The sequence below is a fragment of the Sylvia atricapilla genome, chromosome 1, assembly GCF_009819655.1.
Source record: "Sylvia atricapilla isolate bSylAtr1 chromosome 1, bSylAtr1.pri, whole genome shotgun sequence".
Lineage (NCBI taxonomy): Eukaryota > Metazoa > Chordata > Aves > Passeriformes > Sylviidae > Sylvia > Sylvia atricapilla.
In genome coordinates, this window is record NC_089140.1 from 88,415,107 (window position 1) to 88,438,701 (window position 23,595).

Below are 23,595 nucleotides of genomic sequence, written 5' to 3' on the forward strand. Positions count from 1 at the left end.
CCTTTAATTGTCCATCCTTTTGGTCAGAACATTTACTAGAGTGCAATCTATTACAGAGAAACATTTATTATGACACATGCAGTTTTGTAAGCATACACAATTGGAAACTGAACGTGATGGTGAGTCACAATCATTTTATCTTCCTGATAAAAAAATGATATGAAATCTCTATATTTAGTCTGAGGCCAGTGGAATCCTACTATTCCTCATTTGCTAGGGCTGTATTTGTATTTAAGTGAGTTTAAACAGGGGAGTGGCAAGGGGTGTTACGTATCCTTATAGGTGATTAGGGTTTATAGCCAAATTATCTCCTGAATTACATTAGCTGAAATCAATGTATTTTACTGGATGAACAGAGTGTTCTGTAAAACCTTGGCAGATAAAGCATTAATAAGTGTCAGAGCTGACTTGGTCAATCGAATGATTTGCTGACGCTTCTTTTTACCACAAGCCTGCACTTACAAGTCCAGTGCTAAAGGTTCAGTATATATAGCTGAAGGCAGCAAAGAGATGGTCTCTTTTTGAGCAGGGTTCTGACAAGCTGCCCTTCTCCTTATCCCTCACTGGCAGCACTTTAAGGCAGGAAATTTAAATCATGGTAAAGCTGAAGCTGCCTAATCCTGGCCTGGAGGACAGGATACCTTCCCATGCTGAACTTGAGGTCATTGAGAAAGAAGAGGCAGATTCCAGACCAAAATGGGACAACAAGGCACAGTATATGCTGACCTGTGTAGGGTTTTGTGTGGGCTTAGGAAATGTCTGGAGGTTCCCGTATCTCTGTCAGAGCCATGGAGGAGGTATGTCTTTAATACATCTTAACTAACTTGGGGTATAAACCAGATTTGATCTCTCTTTTGGTAAGCAAATAATGGAATATGTTTAGAACTGTTCAGGTTCTGTGAGAAGAGTGATGTATAACAGAGAAAGTAATTTGACAGGTTGTAATCACCCACTGAAGTTACATTAGTGATGGAAGAAAAGGAAGGATCTGTTTTTATTTCAGGACTGAACAAGTGAGTCCTCCACTGTCATGTACATAGTTTATTTGCTACATCTAAACCCAGTGTTGCTTTACATACATACATACACACATATATATAGTGTGTATTTAAAATATTAATAAACTACTTGACTATGATTGTGATCATGATACCAAATGATCTTTTTATAATAGGTTTTTCATTTGGATTGGACTGATCCATGTATCACCTGTAGAGTCAGTGTTTGTGTAATTTGTGCTAGGATTAACAGCATGAATGAAGTTAACATTGAGATATTCGTTTAGCAGTTGGTGTTAGTAAGTAATTTAAAATCCAAGTGTATATTATTTATTGTAGAATTTATTGGGCTGAATCACCACGTTAAAAATTTTGATTTCTTTTGCTGTTTGTTTTGAAAATAATTTTGAGCTGAAACATTGCTTAATATTATATGACAACATCATTTTAATTTTCTTACAGACCTTTTTGTCTGCTGTTGTTCATGTTTCATTCTTGGATATGTATAAAACATATTTGTTACTTTATAATGCTTGGTCTTGAAAGAAAAAAATTGGCTTAAGAAACAGTATTTCAAAGTAATATTCTTTTACACGTACATAGTGAGATTTAAAACTTGCTCCTCCTAGTTAGAGTAAGGACAAATGAGGGCTCTGTGGGGAGTTGTTCACACAGACTCAGGAACAACAGGTGGCTCAGTTGCAAGAAGAGATGCTTTTATCATTAAGATTTCTCTAACATGGGCTAATATTTAGACTTTGCAGTGCAAACTGGAGGTCGTTTGTAGCACAGTCAGTTTTTTGTAGCAAAAAAGTTATAGCACACACACACAACCAGAAGCCCTTTTCTATATTTGACAATTTTAATTTGAAAAAAGTAGATGTATATCTCCAAAACTGATGGCACTCATTGGCTTCTCAAGTTTTTAAACTTCGTTTTAGAAAGTTGACATGCCCTGTTTTCCAGGGTGGATTTATAGACACTTCCCTGCTTTTTGCTCTTTCTCTCCCTTGTGTCCTAGTCATGTGAAATGCAGCTGAAAAGCAAGAACCCAACAAATACAAAGATCATGGTTTTGTCACTCATGTCGGTGAAGATTTATTAATTGCTTGTGTGTGTGTCAGCCCTCTGGCAGCAATTAATTTTCTTTCTTATCATCCTGCAACTTGTCCTTTCTCAGGTAACACTGTCAGGAACACTGACACAGTTAACTCTGGTTTCTTTTTTCCCTGGGATTCTCTCAGTCAAATTTTAGGCAGAATTTGAAAGAGAGCATATAGCAAAGGAATTATAAGCTAATACACAGATATGTGTCCTTCTAGCTAGACTTGCTCTTTTCTCTAATATTCTTCTGCATAGCACCAAATGCTGTGACTCATATCAATAAACACAAGTGATGCATTCCTGTGACCTCTTAGAAAGGGTTCCCTAATTTCATCACACATGAGGATGGAGAGCTATTGTACAATCCCACCTCCTCCTCCTTTGCTGTACAGTGCACCTCAGCCTCTCATGGCAGGTCTAAATTCAATTCTTGCCACCCCTGTCCTTCTCCCATAACTGTCTCTGTTCTCAAACTTCTCCCTTAAATCAGAAAAAAAAAAAAAAAAAGAAGAAAAAAGAAAGACTGCCTGCTTTTTGGATGGATGCCTTTGAACTTGGACATGTGATTATTTGTATTGTAAAAACAGGCCTCAAAGCTCTTATTTCTGAAGATATTTTGGTGTTGAGACAATTTCTGCCTCATAAGATTTTTCTGGCTCCTGCATGTCTAATTCCCATTCAGCAGTGATTGCAGCATACTGAGCACCCAACAGAGGCAGCACTGCAACATCTTGGATTGCAGCTGTCAGATTGCTGAAGGAAACTCCCTGACACCATAAAACCACTCCAGAATAGGATGTTTGTGGTAGTTCTTGCATATGACATCCTACCTCAGCTGTGCTCCCTCTATCCAGTTTTGCTTATATCCTGTTGGAAAAGTGTATTTACTAAAAGTTTTGGGCAAGTTTTGCCTTAGTCTTTGCCCCTCAACATGGTGGCCAAGATGCTTCATTTATCTTTGCGTTTGTGTGGTCCACTCAGCGGCACAGATGGGCCTCTATAACAGAGTATGGTAAAACTGTAACATTATGCACCTTTTTCCAAATTATCCACTAGAAAGCAAACATGAGTTCACTGAGGGAACTCCCTTCTGCCCCAGTAGTTCAAGTGCCTTTACCTTGGATGTGGTTTGTGCTCATACTTTGTGTCTTCAAGATATGTCTTACTGAATGCTGGGTGCAGAGCAGCAGGAATCCCTGTTCTGCTCTCCCACTGGAAACAGGGATTATGTTCCTCCTTGGATTGTTCCTGAAGTGATTATTTTAGAGTCCTAAAGCTCACATTGGATGTGATGGTGTGTTATGGTTGTGCATTAAGAGGTTTAAAAAAAAAAACAAAACCAAAAAACAACAACGAACCAGCTATTTGCTGTGCAGGAAATATCTGCAGTGGAGGTGAAAATGTCCTGTATTACCACAGTTATTAGGTATGTGCAGGATCAAGGTTACATAGGCTGTCTCCTGAAAATTTTTTTCCAATTTCTAAGGATTGGTTTTGTCTTAACTTCTTTCTTTTGAAAATGTTTGGATCATTTTACGTGGGTGAGGTCTGGTAGCAATGGTGTGGAGAGTATTTCAGTCAAGGACACTCCTGAATGAGGCTGGATGTCCACCTACTTTGTGAACCAGCATTTGTACATGTTACATCCCTTATGAAACATAAATGGACTACAGTAAACTATAACACTTGCCCTTGTGTGGTACTTGGACTTCAAAAAGAGATGGATTTTTTTCTCTGTAAACTGTCTGCAGTGAAAGTAGTTAGGAACACTGAGTTTATAAGTAATGTTTATTTTCAGAGTTTGAACTTAAATCTGGAATTATTTAAAAGCTGCTTCTTCCTAAGCACAACACTGTGATAGTGTTTTCACACTGAGATACCCAAATATACAAAAAAAAAAAAAAGGGTGGTTACATAATTTACTTACTTTTGTTATCATAATGAGCTTGTATTTTTTAAAATGCAATATTTACTCCAGTGAAATTTAGTAGAGCAAAGAACATTTTTATCCTTTAATGTCTTAAATATTATCAAATCCATCATTACCAAAGGCAAAATATAGTTCAATATGCACACAGTGTAAAAGGTGTGGTGTTTGCCTCAGTGATTTCACCAGCTTAATGAGATTGAAATTTCCCTTCATATGATAGCTGTCTCTGACATTGCTCATAGCTTTTATTTAATCTTTATTGAGCAATATGTCATTTATTCAGCTGATAAACGTTTTCATTTTATCCCTGATGACCATTATAAAAAAGAGGATGCATATTTAATGTTTAAACCATTGATTTTAAAAAAAGTCTCTAGCTCTACAGCTCGCATATGGAAACCTTGCCACTGCATGAGGGAGAACTTTTTTATTTCTGTGCATGCCACACTGAAAGAAGGGACAGTAATGACATCAGTAATTCCTCATTAGCAGTTGATGAAATAACAGTTGACGTCAAAGGATATGTTGGTATAGTAAAACATCTCCATCTGAAGTCTGCCTGCCTTCCCTTTGTGAGGAGCTATGTGCAAGCAATAATGATTTTTTTTCAATTTGACATCAGAAGCTCTTTGATTAGAGAGCGAATAGCTGCAATACAGATGTTAATACCAAATATTATTTGTTTTGAAACACCGTATTGAAATAGGTCGAGAATCTATTGTCTCAGTTGTAAGGTTTTGAGACGAGAGTATCAATCATTGTTTGTGTATACAGTTTGTGTATACAGTGTCGATTTTCAGATCATTGGTTCATTTATTTATTATTCATTTATTATTATGATCATTAGGATCATAAAATTGTGGCAGCTTAAAAAGTATTTGTTTATTTTTTTTGCGTCCCATGTGAACCTGGAAGTGTTCTAAAGACATGTGTGTGTGGCACCTGGGGACAGGGTGTAGTGGTGAGCACTGTGGTTAGTGATTGGACTCCATGATCTTAGAGGTCTTTTCCAATCCTAATGACTCTATGGTTTTATATGGCAGCTTTGAAAAGTCAAATTACTTTTCCATTACAGCTTCTTTCAGAAAGGCTGGGGAGAAATTGAGAGAAAGGGAAACTGCAGCAGTGATGGATTTCTGAGCTGGCTGCTAGAATTGAACCCTAGAAACCAAAGAACCCAAGAAAGAGAAAAGAAGTGTCATATATATAATTGAGAGCTATAATTTTTTTTCTCTTGAAAATATAGCAATATTCCTACAGATAAATATTGGTAGTTTCAAATACACAAAATGCTGTTCAAAATGCTGAGTCCTTTGTTGCATGTGCCACACATCAGGATGAATGAGTAATCACAGAAAAGTGATTAGTGTGCCAGAAAAGATATTTTTATTGAAGCCAGTTGCCAAAGGTAGCTGTACAGACATGGTATTCTCAGACTTATATAGAGCATGTCATTTATCCACACACAAAAACCTTCTTACTAAAAATTATCAGTTTTTAAAATCAGCGTGGTTCGTCTTGCTTGCATTAAAACCTAGTTACTACTGTAAAAATGTAGACTGACCAACTGAAAATGTTTCAGAGGAAAGCTGAAAAACTGAAGAAAAACTGAGATGTACTTTTTGTTAGTCAAAGACTGAAGGATCCACTATGTTTTGTTATTTGTAGAATTTGCTTAAATTTCAACTTTGCTGACTATTCCTCTCTTTCTTCTGTGTCAGTCTATCCCTTCAGGAAAAGGATTATCTCCAAGAAGAAGAGCATCTCATTTATTTTCTTCCTCACTTCTCACATCTGAGCTACATCCCCTTCTCAGGAGACCATTAGTCCTTGCAAAAACAGCCTTGCATTAGTGGGGAGCAGCTCTGTGACAGATCTAGGAACCTCAGGCTGGTGCTGTGTCACTTTGGAGAAAAGCTGCTTTTTTGTAATGCCTGGAAAGAGTGAACTATCATGATCCACCCTAGTTTTGAGGACAGTGAACTCTCCTAGTTGCAAATTCAGATTTAGCATTGTGGTCTTAGTTGAGATGTTGTTACAAACAGTGTCAGTGCTAAAGCAGGCAGTGCCTGACTTACGTCTTTCTGACTGTGTGTTTTCATATCACAAACCTGTGAAACATATAGGGCTTATTCCAGTTTTTGAGGACCTAGGATCTCTTCCAAAACAAGGTTCTTTCCTCTGTTTCCCACTGCTCCAGGAACTTCTATGAATTTATTGACTGCAGGAGCAAGTACTGTCAGATGTAACAGGGCATGTTACATCTCTCCGTGCTTTGTTGACTGGCAGCTAAAAGGCAGCTAAGCCAGAAATGGCAATGGACTCCTCATCCACCTGTGCCTGGCATCACTGTTGACAGTGCAAAGGTTTTGCCCATGTTGGCAGAGGTTCTGGGCCTCATGGAAACTGTGTCAGACTCAGTCACTGCAGGGAACTGACTGTCTGTTCTTTCAGTTTCTAAAGGCTTGCCCCATTTTTTTCTTTATGGACTTCCTTAGCTGTGCTGGAACATGCAGTGGTGTGCACCTAAGGGCCCTTACTCAGCTGATTTGACATGCAGTGCATGCAAATTCGGCTTCAAATAGTTCCCTGCTGACTCTCCACCCTCTTTCTATGAATAACACTTCTTGTAACTGTTCTACTTTTGCTTTCATAGTAAACAAGATTTTTTCAGTGTGTGCAATGAGGGCACTCTCATTGTTGCATTCCATCCTCTTACACCCCGATGTCTTCCTTTCTTAATGGGAGGGAACTTATCCTTCCTCTCCTGATGGGAGGGTCAGTGGGAAATCCTCCACACACATAGTCTCTGGTCTTTCACAAAGACAAGAGTTACCAGTGCAGGGAAGTACAAGCAGCCATAAATATGCCCTGTGCTCCAGCCTCATATCAGCCTGACTCAGTTTCCCTCATGTCACACTCTGTCCACAAGGTCTTATCAGGGTAAGACCGAAGAAGGGCACAATCATTGTGTTTTTACTAGCAGTTTTAAATTCCCGAGTATTCTTTCTGTTTCAAGCCCAAGACACACCATAAAAGTCTGACCTGACCCTGCAGAGTTTGTATGGATGCCTCATCTGAATCTTTTCTTGTTACCTGCTCTTTTGGATGCCAAATAAGTTTCTGCTATACCACACTCTCAGTTCTCTCTGGTAAAGTCCTTCTTGAGCAATGCTAACAGTTAAGTCCAGAAGACGGATCTGTACAGCTGGCTGATCCAAACTCTTCCCATTTGCACTGAGGATAAGTCTGTGTCACCCTTTGAGACTCAGCCTGCAGTGATTTTAGATCATGCCTTGAAATTTAAGCATGGACTGGCAGTTGAGCTAATGGGATCCTGATGGTGACACATCACCTTTTTTTGTAAGGTCACAGTAAGATCACTTGAGGACTTGATTAGAAATTATCTCCCTGGTCAAAGATCTTATTGAATATGGAAATGTACAACATTTACAGTCTTTTCAAGCTATGACCAATTGCTCCTTATCATATCTATTAAGGAAAAATATTTTTTTTGATAGCTACCATCTCTATTGGCACAACAGGGACAAGATCAGGCTCTTTCCTGTGCAGCTTTAGAAAGCATTCAAAGGTAGTGTGAACCTTTTGCTTTCATCAGACAGCAGGCAGACTGATATTCTGATTTAGGCTCCATTATTTCTTACTAATCTTATGTGTACAGTTCACCTCCACTCGCAGAGTTCTACCAGTCTGGGCAGACATGGCTTTCCCTCTAAGACAGGGAGATTCAGCAGCAGCACAGTCCAACATCACAGCTCTCCCTGTTGACAGCACACGGTGTAAAATTTGCTGCAGGACTCTCAGAGTTGAACCATCTTCTATGGTGGACGTGGCAAGAGTTTTCTATCACCCTCAGGGGATTTCCTCCAGATGCTTACAGAGGCACTTTTATTAAGATGCTGTAGAAGAAGTCTTTAAGCATAATGTATCTACAACAGAGCAGTCAGATAAAGGGGTTCCCTGGCCATCCTTGCACAGACACAAAAAAGTAGAAAGGAAAAAAATTTAAAATGTGTGCTGTGAGCTTGTCAGCTTGTCAGCTTTCTTGATAGCTTGGAATCCCCAGGAATTGAATTTCACTTTCTGGAATGGTTTTCATTCTTCAGATTCCCTCTTTCACTGGCTATCTGATTTTCATTGCACACATGAGGAAAAAGGTCAGTAGATGCCCTGAACTGCACCCTTAACTTTCTGGTCTGCATTCTTTTCATTGCATTCAGATTACTTGCTCCTATTTAGATTAGGAAGTTAGGGCCATTTTGTGATGACAGATAACCATAATTCTAATATGCAGCAATATTCAAGCATTTGACTCTGCATTTTCATAGTCCATTGTGGTATTCTGTGTTACCTCCCATATGCAAGGTACGCCTTGTTCAGGAAAAAATTAATTAAGAATACTTGTACTATACTAATCAACCTTATCATGATTAACAGGGCTTGAAACCTGTACTTCAAATCTCTTCTTATCAAACATGAAAGTTGTTGAATGCAGAGGCCAAGAATTTATTGTTGTTTCAGGCAGACAGCCCCAAGCTTCTGCGTAATATTTAGAGGTACTTTGCTTAGTTCATTCAACTATTTCATATACTTTTCATGAGTCACAGCTATAAAACTATAATCTTTTGCAGAAAAAAAGAAGTGGGAAGTCATTCCAGGAAAGTAGCTACCTTTTCTCCACTTGCAACAGAAAGGTGGTTCTTTCAAATTTTGACCTTGACAGTGTATAATTTCTGCTTTTGTGTCACTTGAGAAGGATAAGAATTCCTACCTGAAACTACATATGTAATTGAGTGTCCTGCCTGGGCAATCAGGAAAAGCATTGCTCAGAAAGCAGGGAAGGGTTTCCACAAAGATGCTTACAGGTTGTTTTTCATGTCAATGTCCCACAAATCTAATGTATTTTTTTGGTTTTTTTTTTTGGTTTTTTTTTTTCCACTGATTGGAATTGTTATTTTTCTTATTCATTTCAGGAGCCTTCATGATCCCTTTCCTGATTTTGCTAGTCCTGGAGGGTATCCCCCTGCTTCATCTTGAGTTTGCCATTGGTCAAAGGCTGAGGAAAGGCAGTGTGGGTGTATGGAGCGCTATCCACCCTACCCTGAAGGGAGTTGGTAAGTCAAAAAGCGATCTGAAAAAGCACAAGTCTCTGAATTTATGATCTAAAAAAACAAGTCTTCCGGGTTTTATTCTGGTGTGTCATAAGAGATTTCAAGATGTATTAGTTTTCCCCTCTTCCTAACTCTCCATTGATAGGTCAAACTAATAATGATCAAGCCCAATGACAATTTTGTGTTCACATTCCCAAGTACCATGGGCTCTGTTAAAACGTTTCTCTAACCTGAGACCAATTTCAGGCCTCAGAGGTGTTTTCTGTATTATCCATACTGGCTGTTTTTACCACAAGGATAAATCTCTAGGTGTGCCAAAAATTGTTCCATAACTGTTCTGTGGATAAATATTAGTTGAATCTTTATCTGATAGACCTCAGCTCCACCTAATTTTACTTTTTTGCACCTGAGAGTTACCATTCCAAAGCCATAGAAACAGTATTTTGAAGAAAATGGTTCTTCACCTCTGTACCAAACTTCTGAGAATTCAAACAGTCCGTTGGAAAATGTAGTAAAAGCGGCATTATGCACACAACAGAAAAATCTCCATAGCTGCCTCATTACACAGGAAGCACAGGAAGTGCCTCTGAACATCAGGAAATTTGGTCAGGCTGAACTCAGGCTGCCCAGGGAGGTTGGGGAGTGTCCAGCCTCAGAGATACTCAAAGTCTGCCTGGACATGGTCCTGGGCAACCAGCTTTGAGCAGGAGGTTAGACCAGGTGACCTCCAGAGATCCTTTCCAACCTCAACCACACAATTGAAAGGGAGGAAACAGGACTGCTTTGGCATCCACTGCATTTGTAAATCAGTTACCAAAGATAATTGTTCATTGCATCTGGAATTTTTCAAGATTCTTTAGAACCTCAGAGCTCTCAGGAGCTAATGATTAGCATTTACTGTCTGCCAGAGAAGTCATCAGAGGTTGGTTACTTGGGAACAGGCAGGGGAGGACAGATACCAGTGTGAATTCTGTACCTGGTCACAGACTGTGCCTCCTGGCAGCCATCCATCCTATACAACAACACCTCTACTGACCTTTGCAGGGACATTGTGGAAGCAGGAAATATTTCAGTCTCATTTAATCAAAATCCCAAGTCAGTTGAGCTTTACATGGGTCCAGCATCCCAAACTCCCTGGATATGAGCTGGCAATGCTGTGAACCAGATTGTGTGGCGTCTGTAGGGAGTTAGTCCACTCATAAAGTTGGCTCCTAAGTGGGCGTCACCTTCAGTCTCAGAGAGGTTTTAGGATGTAACTCTATGTAGGACTCACCTGTCCAATCTTTAGGCAACAAATTCACAGTGATAAACCTACATCCAAAATGTAGCAGGGGAGAAAGGAAAGGTTGAATTTGATACCATGTGCTTTGATACATCTTGAAGACAAGAGTGCTGCAATTTACGCAGTGTTCTCCTTTATTTTTTTCAGGCATAGCATCAATGTGTGTATCTTTTCTGGTGGGCTTATATTATAATACTATTATTGCCTGTGTGATGTGGTATTTCTTCAACTCCTTCCAAGAGCCCCTGCCTTGGAATAACTGTCCTCTCAATGAAAACAGAACAGGTATGTTTTATAAAATACTGTATTTTGTTGCACAGCACAGATTTCTGTTTCTAACAATTTCCCTAGATGAGCCTTTTTGTGAAATAGCAGTAAGGCATTGCAGTCCTGTCAGGCACATTGCAATATTTGATACTTGTGTTTTTTACAAATTCACATTAAATAAAACATGGCCAGCACTTAATATTTGAGACAAATTTTGGCTTTTTATATGAAACTTCATGGTTGATTTTGATAGACGTGCTCATACATAGAATATTCACTAATTGCAGATCTAGTATAAACATTAACATTTTCCAGATTGATGCAATGTGTTTCACCCATCTCTTCACCAACAGCCCTCCATTAGCACACTGAAAAATTAAAAAAAAAAAAAAAAAGCAGAATCCATTTGAAACACCTGTATCTCTCAATATGACAAGTCTACAGCTCTTTGGAGACCGCTTGGTGACAGCAGCTTTGTTTCCCATAGTCAGCCCTACATGACCCTGTATAAAGCAAGTTTTTCTGCTGGGTCTGTGAAGAGCTGTTCAGAGTGCTCTGCTCCTCTCCTCCCAGGATATGCATGGAGAGCCTCATGTAAGGGGAGGCCAGGGCAGAATATTGCACAGGCCAGCGCAGTGCAGGGAGCTGAGGGTTCAACGTGAGCTGACAAGACCTTGAATGATGCCACAGAAAACAGAGGACAAAGTATTGCTGAAGGAGGTGTGGGAGAGGAAAAGCCACTGTATTAAAATACCTGTTAAACAGCTGTCTTTTAAATCTCTCATTTTGCCATGAAACTAGCCTCCAAAAATCTGAAAATCTGCCAACAACGAATCCATTGGCGTTAAGTGGAACAATTTAAAACACTGATGTTTATTATTCAGCTTCTTTTTTCCCAGGTAAAAAGAAGACATACAGAATTACAACCATTTTGTGGTTACAGGTTACGTAGAAGAGTGTGCCAAGAGCTCTCCTGTAGATTACTTCTGGTACAGAGAAACACTGAACATCTCCACTTCCATTGAGGAGTCCGGCAGTATCCAGTGGTGGCTTTTGCTGTGTCTAACCTGTGCATGGGGTGTGCTGTATGTGTGCACAATCAGAGGCATTGAAACAACAGGAAAGGTACTCTCTTTTGGGGACTTTTTGTGAGATTATATTAATCATGCTGTTGTGATCCTTTATTTATACAGAATTAATAATGCTGTAGAAGCTGTCTGGTTTTTGTGTGAAAGCATGTCCAAAATTTTGTGTCATTACTGGGGCTGCTTTTTGAAGAATAAAGGTGAATTAAATGGAATCTGACTTGATTTGATTTATGTGGAGATTTTTCTGACCAAGTTTTTGTGAGTCTTCCTTCTCCTTACAGGTCCTAGTAACACGTTTTTAGGTACCATCACTTTATCACTAATATTAATCTTTAATGAAAGATCAAGGGGCTCTCTTTGTATTATGGTTATTCTCTTCAAAACATACCTATACAGATTTATGTAGGTTTGTGCAAGTCCTAAATATTATCTCTGTGAAAGAGTGACCGACATTCTTCTGCCCAGCAAAGCTGTGAGAGTCCATCCTTGCATCAATCTGTTCTCAGGGTGTAGATTATTTCTGATGCTGATTTTGAATGATCTGAGTTGAATTTCAACAATGACAATTTCTCTTAAATAGACTACTATTGCTAAAAAAAATGTTTATTATCAAAATGTACCACAAATACTATTTCATTGAACATTTATTACTGTAGTATGCTAATTGTGACTCACTTGAAACTTGCCATAATTGTTATTTACCAATTCACCATATCTTGATTATTTCTCTATTTTCTTCACTTACTTTTTTTTATTATTATTTTTTATTCAAGTGTTTTGTTTTATTTGAGTGGTCTATTGACATTATTTTTTGGTGCAGGCTGTGTATGTGACATCAACTCTCCCATACGTGGTGCTTACCATTTTCCTGATCCGTGGGTTGACACTGAAAGGATCAACCAATGGAATTGTGTATCTCTTCACCCCTAATGTGAGTAACTGCCTGGGTCACTGCTCAGTGAAATATGGGGTCATTCTCTCTGTAATTAACAACTGATTGAAAATTAGTCCTCCTCACTGGTGTTTTTGTAACTATTCCTCAGACACTTTAAAAACTTTGATTCTTGAGGTGAATCCTCTGCATTGGATATAACAAGTGTACATATAGACAAATATTTTCTCTTTCTCCATCCTTCTTTAAAATCTGTTATAACAATTGAATGGTCATCACAGAGAAGTGGGGTTGTCATTTATTTGGCTTGATTTATTTTCCTGTGTTCTGCCTAAGAACTAGCCTAAATTTAAAGCATAAATCATGCATTTGGGAGTAGAACCCACACAATTGCCATATGAGCAAAAAGCCTAAGAAAATGGTTAAATATATAACTATTTAAACAAAATTAAAAGAGGGATCACTTTCCATAAGCAAATCTCTGAATGAGAATTATCAATACTAAGTAATAAACTTCTTTTCTGAAAACAGGCATGGCAGCTGTCAGGTTTTTTTAAATCAATTTTTGAAACATTTACATATAAACTTCAGATAGGTTTTCTTTCAGTAAAAAAAAAGTAAGCTTGACAAAAATATTGACCTATTTCTCGAAATTCTTCAAGAACAGTGAGTTTTGCATGGTTAATGTTCTTGTTTTAATTGTTGTTTTAAATCACTCATACTCAGTCGAAATAACAATGTTGGGTGTGCTTAAACCTGCGTGTCTGATGCCTCAGGTTACTGAGCTGGCAAACCCAGTGACGTGGCTGGATGCAGGAGCTCAGGTGTTTTACTCCTTCTCCCTGGCCTTTGGAGGCCTCATTTCATTCTCCAGTTACAACTCTGTTCAGTAAGTAGCTGACAAAACCCAAATATTGTATATTTCATTCTTTCAAATGAAACATCTCTATTTTGCCCTGTTATTATGCTACTCGGGACTGGGACAGCCTCCCCTCAGACCTGTAAGGCGCATCTCCTCTGACTGCTCCCAGCTCTCCCAGACCAAGGTTTCAGGTCCCTGTTCTGGCTGACTTCCTAGAGAAAATGTGGTGATCAGGATGGGAAGAAGGGGTCTGGCTGCCCACCACCAGCTGGTGAGCAGGAGCTTCCTCTGTGGGAGTGCTCGGTGCATGGTGATGCCTTTGGTCTCAGAGCAGGTGGTAAAGCACATATTTCAAATCAATTCACAGAACACAGTTTAAAACTTTACCTTTGAGATTAAGCAATATACCTAACCTTGAAATTTAGATTAATTCCCTTATATGTGTGCTGTGGCACCAGGGAGCAAGAAATCCCATAACCCGGGGACTGACCCAGCCTGCAATTTATGATATAGTGCTATATCAATACTGCCCCTCGTATAAAATATTGGAGCAACCACCAATGCCTCATGGTGCCTGCCATTCCTTCAGCACTCTTGAAAGAAAACTGTGTGGCATTCACTAAACCTAATATTTTTGATGAACATCTCTGAATTAAGTCTTGGATATGTGGTCATGCATTCAGAAATCTGTGTTTCAATTTTGGCTTGGGTTCAATTGCACCACAGCAGCATTTCAGTCACTGAGGAAGTTGCTTGCCACCATTCTTGATTTCAGGTGTTTTTGAAAAGATCACCTGGAATTTTTGGCACCTGCAAGTCTCAGTGTGAGGTGTCAAACCCTGCTTAGGCTCCAAGTCAATGTCCCACAGCCATGGGGTCAGAACTGAGATCATCCACCTTTCCACCTTTCTTTCTTTCCACAAGGAAAAGGAGCAGTGTCCTCTGGGTTTTTCAACACACAGGGCAGTTGCGTTGAGGCCATGTTTGTTCAGTGCTCAATGATTCATGGCTTAAGGAGGAAACTCAACAAACTCATTAAACTGCCAAGGAATATAAGTTAAAAAAATCTCCATACAAATTCCACAGTGTTATACTGTGGTGTTGGGTCACTTGCAATCCAGCACCTGCTGGACCAGTTTTCAGTGACTGCCCCTAAATTGTTTGGGAGTACAAAAACATCAGAAAATACAATAAAGTTTCAATGCCATCAAGGATTCACTAATTCATAATGAGAAGGAGCTTGAGCATCTTACTTTCTCTAAAAGGAAGAAATGTTTTTCAAGCCTGTCATTGAGAGTCTTGTGTTATGTTGCAAAAACTGATGCAAGACTACATCAAGGAACTTCCATTCAATGCTCTACATGCAACAGAAGCCTATTTGCAAATGGAGAAAGGACACAGTGTGATAGGTCTTGGTTGGACAGGCCTGTCTCTCCTCTTGAACATGTTCAGAGAATTAAATATGACAACATCAAGTTTATCTCAATACCCCTCTCTTGCCCAGGAGAAATAAGATATCTACTATTTTACAGCCTTCTCTTAAAACCATTAACTAATTTTATATTGATATTTTATCTTGTACCTCGGTTGAATGTCTGTTTCTGGCTCCTCAAATTCTTTATATTAGCACAGGCACACTGGCAAGGAGTGCCTAAAACAGAGGTGTTTCTACAAAGAGTTTTTCCGTTCCATCTTATCAGCATAATGTTCCATTGTTCTTCCAAAACTTGGGAACATTTTGTGCCATCTTTTCTTCAGTGGTCAAACAAAACTGTTCCCAAGTGCTCTTGGCTGCTGCAATTTCACCATACTTGAGTGCTGTTAAAAGTGGACTTCTGATCACTTTTCCTGAGTATTTGAATTTAAGCCCAAATCTTTCACCTTGCAGCACAATACACCAACAGTGAAGGCTCAGCCTGTGGCAACGTGTTTCTGCACACATCCATGACAAGCTTGAAAAGAAGGGGTATCTTTTGCCCCTCATACTTTACTTCCTGTGAGCCAAACATGAAAACAGCTCAGGCAATTATTCCTTATGAACAGGATTATTTGAAGGGGAAAAAAAACCCAAAAGAAATCAAAACCATAGCTATTAAATTACTTAGGGTGCCAAGTTTTAATTTACTAAATCTAACAGCACTACTTGTGTGCTTTTAGAGGGTACACTGATGTACCTATGCATCCTAGACTACCTTTTTCTTAGTCTTGGTAGCCAGTTCTACTATTAATTTTGGGAATGTGATTGACATCCATTGTTTCTTCTCTCTGAACTGCAGCAACAACTGTGAGAAAGATGCCCTGATCGTTTCAGTGATCAATGGTTTCACATCCATCTACGCCGCAACTGTCATCTACTCCATCATTGGATTCAGAGCCACAGCAAGATATGATGACTGCTTTGACCAGTGAGTTATTGGGGAAAAAACCCCCCACAGAATAAGCAGGTGTTTGTCTGCCTGAGGCAGCTCTGTTTACCTGATGATAATGGATTTATCATTTCTGAATAACTGGAGGTCTTGACCCACATGGCATCAGAATCACTCATCACTTATAAAAATATGGAATCTTGTAGAATGAATCCCATAGGAAGGGATGATTGTTTAAGTCACCTTATTTCCTACATAAATCTTGCAGAAGCAACTATATTTTATATTATTCTCCATGCCAACATATGAATGAATGTAATATTCCCTGGTTCCTGTGTTAGCTCCATGTTTAGGTTTCCTCCTGGAGAGCTCAAAAGCTGAAGCCTCATCAGAGATGCCTCATTTTAGCAGGGCAGTCAGACTCTGTGGTTTCCAGTCTGCTTCCTCCACATTCAACCGTGAAACTGCATGATTCACAGCTGCAGACAACTTAGACATCCCCAGAGGCCGCCCAGTCTGGAGGCTGGTGTTTAGTCTGCAGTGCTAAGACAGGCACCTAACTCTTGTACAGGTTCCTAGACTGTCCATCCATTTAGAGTCATCTCTGCCATGAAAGGCAGTGTTATATTCACCTGGGAAGAAAGAGAATTGCACATGCACATTTGCTGGACTTTCTAATGTCAAATCTGATCTTGATATTGTACTCTTAATAACTTGTTTGATGACATTAATGAACCCTGATGATGCTTACAAATTAATAATTTCAAATTACTTACATTTCACTTTTTCAGAAATATTCTTACCCTGATGAATGCATTTGATTTGCCAGAAGGTAACGTAACCCAAGATAACTTTGAACAAATGCAGAAGCTGTGCAACATGACTGATCCAGCAACATTTGCAAGCCTCAAGTTTGAAACCTGTGACCTGGAAACTTTCCTGAATGATGTAAGTTGAACATCCTAACATATGTTGATACCTTAAATACAGTAGGAATGCATAGCAACTATTTAATTGCCAAGCCTAGTGACTACCAATGTAAATTTAGGTGCCGTGTGATGTTAATGATCCTAAATCCCCCCCAGGGAGCTGAAGGAACTGGCCTGGCCTTTATTGTCTTCACTGAAGCTATCACCAAAATGCCTGTCTCACCTTTGTGGTCAATTCTCTTCTTCATCATGCTCTTCTGCTTGGGTTTGTCATCTATGTTTGGAAATATGGAAGGTGTGCTTGTACCTTTACAAGATCTCAAGATTATACCCCCCAGAGTGCCGAAGGAAGTTATTACTGGTAAGTGCTTTTTTAGAGACAAGGAACTTCCCCACCCTCCCCAGAAAGCAGCTTGTGTGCTGAAAAAGCAGCCCACCCTGCTTCTACCTTCTGATCTGGATGGTCTTAAGACTCCCCAATAACCTGCAAAAGATTTTCTCATGTTCCTGAATGGAGCAGCTCATGTGAGGTTCCTTCTGAGCCCACAGGCAGCTCTTAACCCTTAGGCTTGCCCATCAGCCTGCTCATGATGACCACGGTCTCCTCCACTGAAAAGTTGGAGGACCTGAGTCCTTCACCCAGGCAGGATTTCTCTCAGAGCAACATTATCCCACCAGCTATAAGGAAGAGGACCTGTTTCCTCTCCTCAGCTTTCTCCCTTTTAGTTTGCAACATCTGCCACTTGTGTAATGTTAGGAGAGTTTTACCCAAATAGAAGCCAGCCTCTCCTGAGAGCCATTAAAAAGTAAAGGGGTGGCCTTCAGGCTGCAAGAGTTCCTTTTTAAGCTTTATGGCTGCTGGGGAAATACTTTTGTTTCTCATTTTGCTTTTGCTTTCTTTGCCTAAGTGTGGTGTTTTGTTTTTGGTTTCTTTTTTTCCCCCCCACAGGTCTCATTTGTTTGGTGTGTTATTTGTTAGCTTTCATTTTTGTGCTGAACTCTGGTAATTACTGGCTGACTCTATTTGATGGTTTTGCTGGCTCCATTCCCCTGCTGATAATTGCATTTTGTGAGATGTTTTCAGTCGTCTACATTTATGGAATAGACAGGTATGAAATAAAGCTTAGCCATTACTTGATATCAATGCATAAAGTGATTATTGTTGCATAGCTACAATCTTGCTGCATCTCTGTGCGTGGAATTTCTGCTATACAAATCAATTAAATGATGCAGCTGTAATTTAGGGTTGCTGATATGTTTCAGGTTTCTTAAAAAGTTCTCAGCAAAAACAAATAATGCTTTTAAAGAATTTGTATATGAAAGCTTTCCACTTTAGTAATACATTATAATAAACAATGCTCTTTAACAACCAGTTCAAATAAAGACATCCTTAGGATATTGCAAGAGAATATTAGGCATCAACAAGTGCCCTGGAGTGCAATGATATGAATGGAAATAATTTATTTTTAAAGTAGACATCAGAGTGTAGATATTTGCAACAGTTACATAAGAGCCACTATAGCTCTTTTGCCTTTTAAATATGGTGACATTTACAATAATTCTTCTTCAGGATAATTGCATTAAACATTTAATTAGCAGAAAGAAAGTACAAGCTGGAAGTTTAACACACAGGTGTATCCCAGGAGTGTTTACACAGAGTGCTAAATTATATTGTCCAACACAGAGATCTCCAGGTAGGCTGCAGATAATAGTTTACACCAGCTTGCAAATCCAAGGCTACTGAGGTACATTCTTAGCTGATAAATCCAGGACTTTATCAGTTGTAGCAGTGAGCAATCATCCTCTCAACTTTGTAGAGGTGTAATAAATCAAGTTTAAACATCTTCATGTTTATAATTAATATGTAAGAAACGTGAAATAAAGTACAGAGAATTCAATCACCCACAGGTTTTACTTGAACTTGTGCCAGATTCAGCTGCTGCTCTTGGCAATGGGGTGAATGCCCTTGTGGCCCATTTTCCCATGTTTTATACTACTTGAGGAAGCATGAATCAGGTTAGGCAAATTAGATGGTGTACCTTTGAGAAAGAAGGCTTATCTTAATTTGTTATGGAGAGAAAAGTCTATGTTGATCACTTTTCCTTCCCTTTAAGATCTCAAAACTCCTTACAAAGCAAAATTATTCCCAGGACACAAGCATGGGTTGAGTCCATAAACTGGGGCCAGTGTGTGTGAGTGATTCAGAAAAGAGCCTCATGCCAAACTTTAATGTTCCTGGCCAGTACAGATCACTGTAGCACTCTCTGAGAAGAGAGTTTTTTCAGGGCTGCCCAAAAGTGGTGTTATCTTCTCCAGATGAGTTTCTGTGACTTTTTTTTTTTTGAGAAAGGGTCATTGTTAGAAAGATTGCTTGAAGGAGAACATGTGTGTTATCCATGACACACCTGCTCGTTCGCTGTGGTCAGGACATGGGGCTCCAGATCACTTTAAGACACCTAGATCTCAGAAAGTTAGGGATGAAAAGATAAAATAAATTTAGTGGATTTTAGTGGAAAGATCAAGTAGATTCAGTCTGTTGTTCATAGTTGAAGGACTAACTGAATAGTTCCCTCAGGTTTATCCCCATAGGATATGCAGGAAATCCAGACAAAAGGACTAAACCAGAACCCCAAAACTTCCAAAGTAACTATTTTTTAAGAAGTGTGTGCACAGGGTGTTGCATTATATGGAGAGGCCATAATTTGATTCAGGACTGATGCAGACAGTACCACTCTCAATGGAGAGCTTGTTTCTTCTTGTGAAAGCATTTTTGCCTCACTGACCATTGCATGTTCCACGAATAATCCAAATAGCTCAATTGTAGGTGTTTTAAATAATGTGCAAAATTAAATATTGTTGCATTATTCACCCCGAGGAAACTGGTAAATATCCAAATTAGGCAAACATTAGAAAATAATCTAATTATTAAATTATTTCTATTTGCTTTTGTTCTTTTTTAATACTGTGTCAGTCCCTTCAATTTATGCAGGACTGAGATACTTATCAAAAAATTGTGCAGCAATACTGCAATATGTTCTGGGGAAAATCCATCAGCACTGACTCTTTCCTGTTGAAACTATTTCACATATGCCTAACAGACATCTTCAAGATAGTACATTTCCAAAAATAATTTTCCAGACTTGAAATGATATGTGCCTTAATTTGAACTACTGAGGTCTAACTCCTGATGTGGTCAATTCTGGTCTCAAACTGACATTAGCAAATTCCTGGGAACCATAGTTAGGGGTAGTTTGGACTTCCCTGTTTATTAGCAGGCATTTTTTGATCCTGGCCAGCTTTCAAGTCTGAACTCCCTGTTTTTGTTTCTAGGTTTAACAAGGATATTGAATTCATGATTGGACACAAGCCCAACATTTTCTGGCAGGTTACCTGGAGAGTCATCAGTCCTCTCATCATGTTAGTTATCTTTCTCTTTTATTTTGTGGTGAAAGTCAACCAAGAACTGCTCTACAGTGTTTGGGACCCTAGCTATGTAAGTGTGTAAACCAAAATACTTATTTTAAGTATTCTTCTTTATTGTAAGAGTCAATGTCAGTTATATTCATCTTTCATCTGAAACAGTTTTCTCGCAAACTTGCCACAAGACATGGAAATGGGACTGCTTTGTTTTCTCCTCCTTTGTAACCTCCCTTCCCTCTTAATAATGTTTCAGCCCTCCCTCACTCTTTGATTTCAGCTTTCCCACAAAAAGGCCATAAGGCCCTGGTGTCCTGCCAGAACCCCCATTCCCACATTCCTTTGTGCAAAGGAAGTGTTCCAGGCGCCCCAGTCTCCCTTCCTGGCTCTAACTGCTTTCATGACATATTCTTTGCATCATTTTTAAGTAAAAATAAATCCGAAAGAGCTAAGGCTGAAAACCTTTGAGCTGAAAGCTACTGTGGAATTGGCCAACTGTTGTGCCATTATGGCCGACCAGCGTTCCCATCACATTTTTGATCTGTTGAATTATTGAGTGTGTGCATGTTCCCAGGTATTTGCTCCTCATGACTTTCTACAACTTGCTTGTTTGCTCTTTCAGGAGGAGTTCCCCAAAACAGAGAAGATTGAATATCCCCCCTGGGTGTATGCTGTCATTGTAATCCTTGCTGGAGTGCCCAGTTTGGCCATCCCTACATTTGCCATCTACAAAGCCATCAGGAACCACTATCAGAAAAAAAATGATCGTTCTGGCCTTATTGCTACATCTGAGACTTCCATTAATGGAAACTTAAAGTATTCATCGTAAAACCATTTTTTTTCAAATGTGGATGGATGCTTTATCAGTGAGGAAAGTAAAATAATTTTTTTTTTTTTTAGGAATCTGAAGTTAATTTCATTTTCATAAAAAGATAACCATACGTTGTTTCCAGGTAAACATTTGTTTAACAATGCTATGCACTGTGAAGAGTTGATGGGCTGGCTCCTGGAAGCAAAATAGTGACATTTGCAAGTGATTGGGACACCAGGCCAAATAGTTCGTCCTGTTTCTTTTTCTGAAGCCAGCTTGTTGGAAACTGGCTTCCATCCCCTCCATTTGGGGATGCACTGTGCATGGAATGCCATAAGTGACTCTTACATGTGTAATCATTCTGGTTGGGTGGCCAATATGAAGGGTAACTTAATAGTGTCCTTTCTTGCACATTAAATTGTTTTTACTTTACATGCCACTGTGTTGCACAAAGCCACAAATATTATTTGTTTCATAGAGAAGTTTAAATATTTAATAAAAATGTTTCTAAGTATAACAGCTTGATTAATTTAGAATTCTATATATTTTATAAATTGTCTATAACTTCCAAGTTCCTAGGAGACAGTGCTGCTTTTGCTGATGACAGCAGAGGTAATCTTGCAACGGGGAAACAGCAGCTCAGGAAACAGCAAAATCTGCCTTCTGTGGCACCCATGAGCAAGGGGTGCACCACTTGCCTGGGGGATCCATGCTGATGGGAGATCCAAGGCACACAAAGGTGCAAATCTTGCTGTCCTCTGTCGCCATCAAGGTATAGGTGGCACTGATTCATGTACACACACACACACACACTTACCTTAAAACTATTGGAATTTTTTTTATTGGAATTCCAGTGGAGCTCAGTGAGGAGTCCCGTTCCTCATGTGACCACTGCAAAAGGAAAGGGGCACAGTTAGAGCACCCAGGCAGAGTGCCTGGAGCAGTGTCCATGTCCCCAGGTCTCCTCTAAATTAAGTGCCAGACATTGCATGTGTACTTCATGGAATCATAGAACCAACGGTTTGTGTTGGAAAAGACCTTGAGGATCATCCAGTTCCAACCCCCCTGCCATGGGCAGGGCCACATTCCACTTGGCCAGGTTTCTCCAAGCCCCATCCAACCTGGACATGAAGACTTGCAGGGATGGGGCATCCACAGCTTCTCTGGGCAACCCATTCCAGAGAATCTGAATGATTAAACTAATTTACATTCCATTTACAATTTTTAAAAATTACATTAATGTAAGTAACTATGTAAACTATTTGAAGATATTGCTCTTTAATGGGAAAAGCATTTTGTTGTCAGATTTTTCTGCTGCTGAAAAGCTCGGCCACCAAGAATGGGTAACATCATGTGTGAAGTGGCTGGCTGCAGGTGCCAGTTGTGGAATTCAGGGTGTTGCTGGAAGGGCCCAAGCCCAGCCCAAGGCATCTCCTGATCAGAAGAGCACTGGGGGAAGGAATGATGGTGGTGTGTGCCCTGGTACCACTGATGTTGTGCAAGTGCTGCCAAACCACCCTGTGTGTCCAGCTCATGTGTACCCTCTGAGATAACCCCAATAACACAATCAGAAGTTGATTTGCTCCATCTGTGAGTCTGGATATTGGCAGAGGTGTAAGCAGATGAGCTGTGACAGCCTGGGGAGAGTCATGTATCATTGATCTGAAACTGGCTTCTGGCTGGATGATCTGCAACCTGACCACATTCGTGTGCTTAGCTGCAGAGCAGGGCCTTTATTTTGGGGAAAACAATTCACCTTCACTCAGAAACTCCTCCCATTTAGAGAGGCGAATCCAGGCATAAACTGTTGATTTACTGAAGCAAGCAAGCTGACTGGCTGCTCTGTTTACTGTGGAGTGAACTGATTTGGCATGCACACCAGCAAAACCTTGGTATGACTGAAAGAAAACAGAAAAATATTCTCACATACTTTCTGTTGAAGGAAAGCATTCAGCTCTTGCATTCATCAGTAACTATTTAATGAATAATAAAAATTGTCACTGGGGATTCATTGACAGATGGGAAGTGATTAACTTCTAGCAACTATTGCGAAAATGGACCAAATACTAATGTTTGAACATACAAGGTGTAATTTTTCTTTGCTTTTTTTTCTAATTGACTTTTTGCATTGGAAAAGATGACTTAATTTATTTACTTCTACTAATAAACTAAGAAAGGAAATGCCAACATTTTATTCACAGATTTTTACAGGTATTTTGCAATTTTAATTAGTCTGCTGCAAAGGTTTCTTTTTAATTATATTCAGTGTCACACTTCTCTGACAGAGTCTGAGAACATAAGGAGAACAGAAAATAAAAACCTGTGTGTTCTTGAGTTACCCATTAACAACGTATTTGCAAGCTGTCTAACTATGGAAGGAGCTGCAAAAAAGGCAAGAGTGGTAACTATATAATAATAATTCCTGGTTTTGTCTTTAAACTGCAGCCTTGGCAATGACACAACTCTTTGCATCAGATAAAAAGAAAGCTCCACCTCTCTTCCATGATCCTTCTGTCA

At 39.4% G+C, this 23,595-nt stretch overlaps 1 protein-coding gene across 1 annotated transcript; it reads left to right on the forward strand.

Annotated features, from left to right (window-relative positions):
* Positions 1-536: 536 nt before the first annotated feature.
* SLC6A19 (solute carrier family 6 member 19) lies at positions 537-21,096 on the forward strand. Its single transcript, XM_066327457.1, has 12 exons — positions 537-797; positions 9,027-9,167; positions 10,594-10,731; positions 11,657-11,838; positions 12,622-12,732; positions 13,470-13,582; positions 15,832-15,960; positions 16,713-16,869; positions 17,007-17,211; positions 17,800-17,959; positions 20,181-20,343; positions 20,890-21,096. The coding sequence occupies exons 1-12, from the start codon at positions 596-598 to the stop codon at positions 21,094-21,096; spliced, it is 1,908 nt and encodes a 635-aa protein (XP_066183554.1). The 5' UTR covers positions 537-595.
* The last annotated feature ends 2,499 nt before the right edge of the window (positions 21,097-23,595 follow it).

Excerpts from the sequence above, each read along its gene's own strand:
- SLC6A19 (XM_066327457.1), top strand. The coding sequence starts at position 596 with ATGGTAAAGCTGAAGCTGCCTAATCCTGGCCTGGAGGACAGGATACCT. Across the intron at positions 12,733-13,469 it reads TGTATCTCTTCACCCCTAAT|GTTACTGAGCTGGCAAACCC; the intron begins GTGAGTAACTGC and ends CTGATGCCTCAG. Across the intron at positions 13,583-15,831 it reads TCCAGTTACAACTCTGTTCA|CAACAACTGTGAGAAAGATG; the intron begins GTAAGTAGCTGA and ends TCTGAACTGCAG.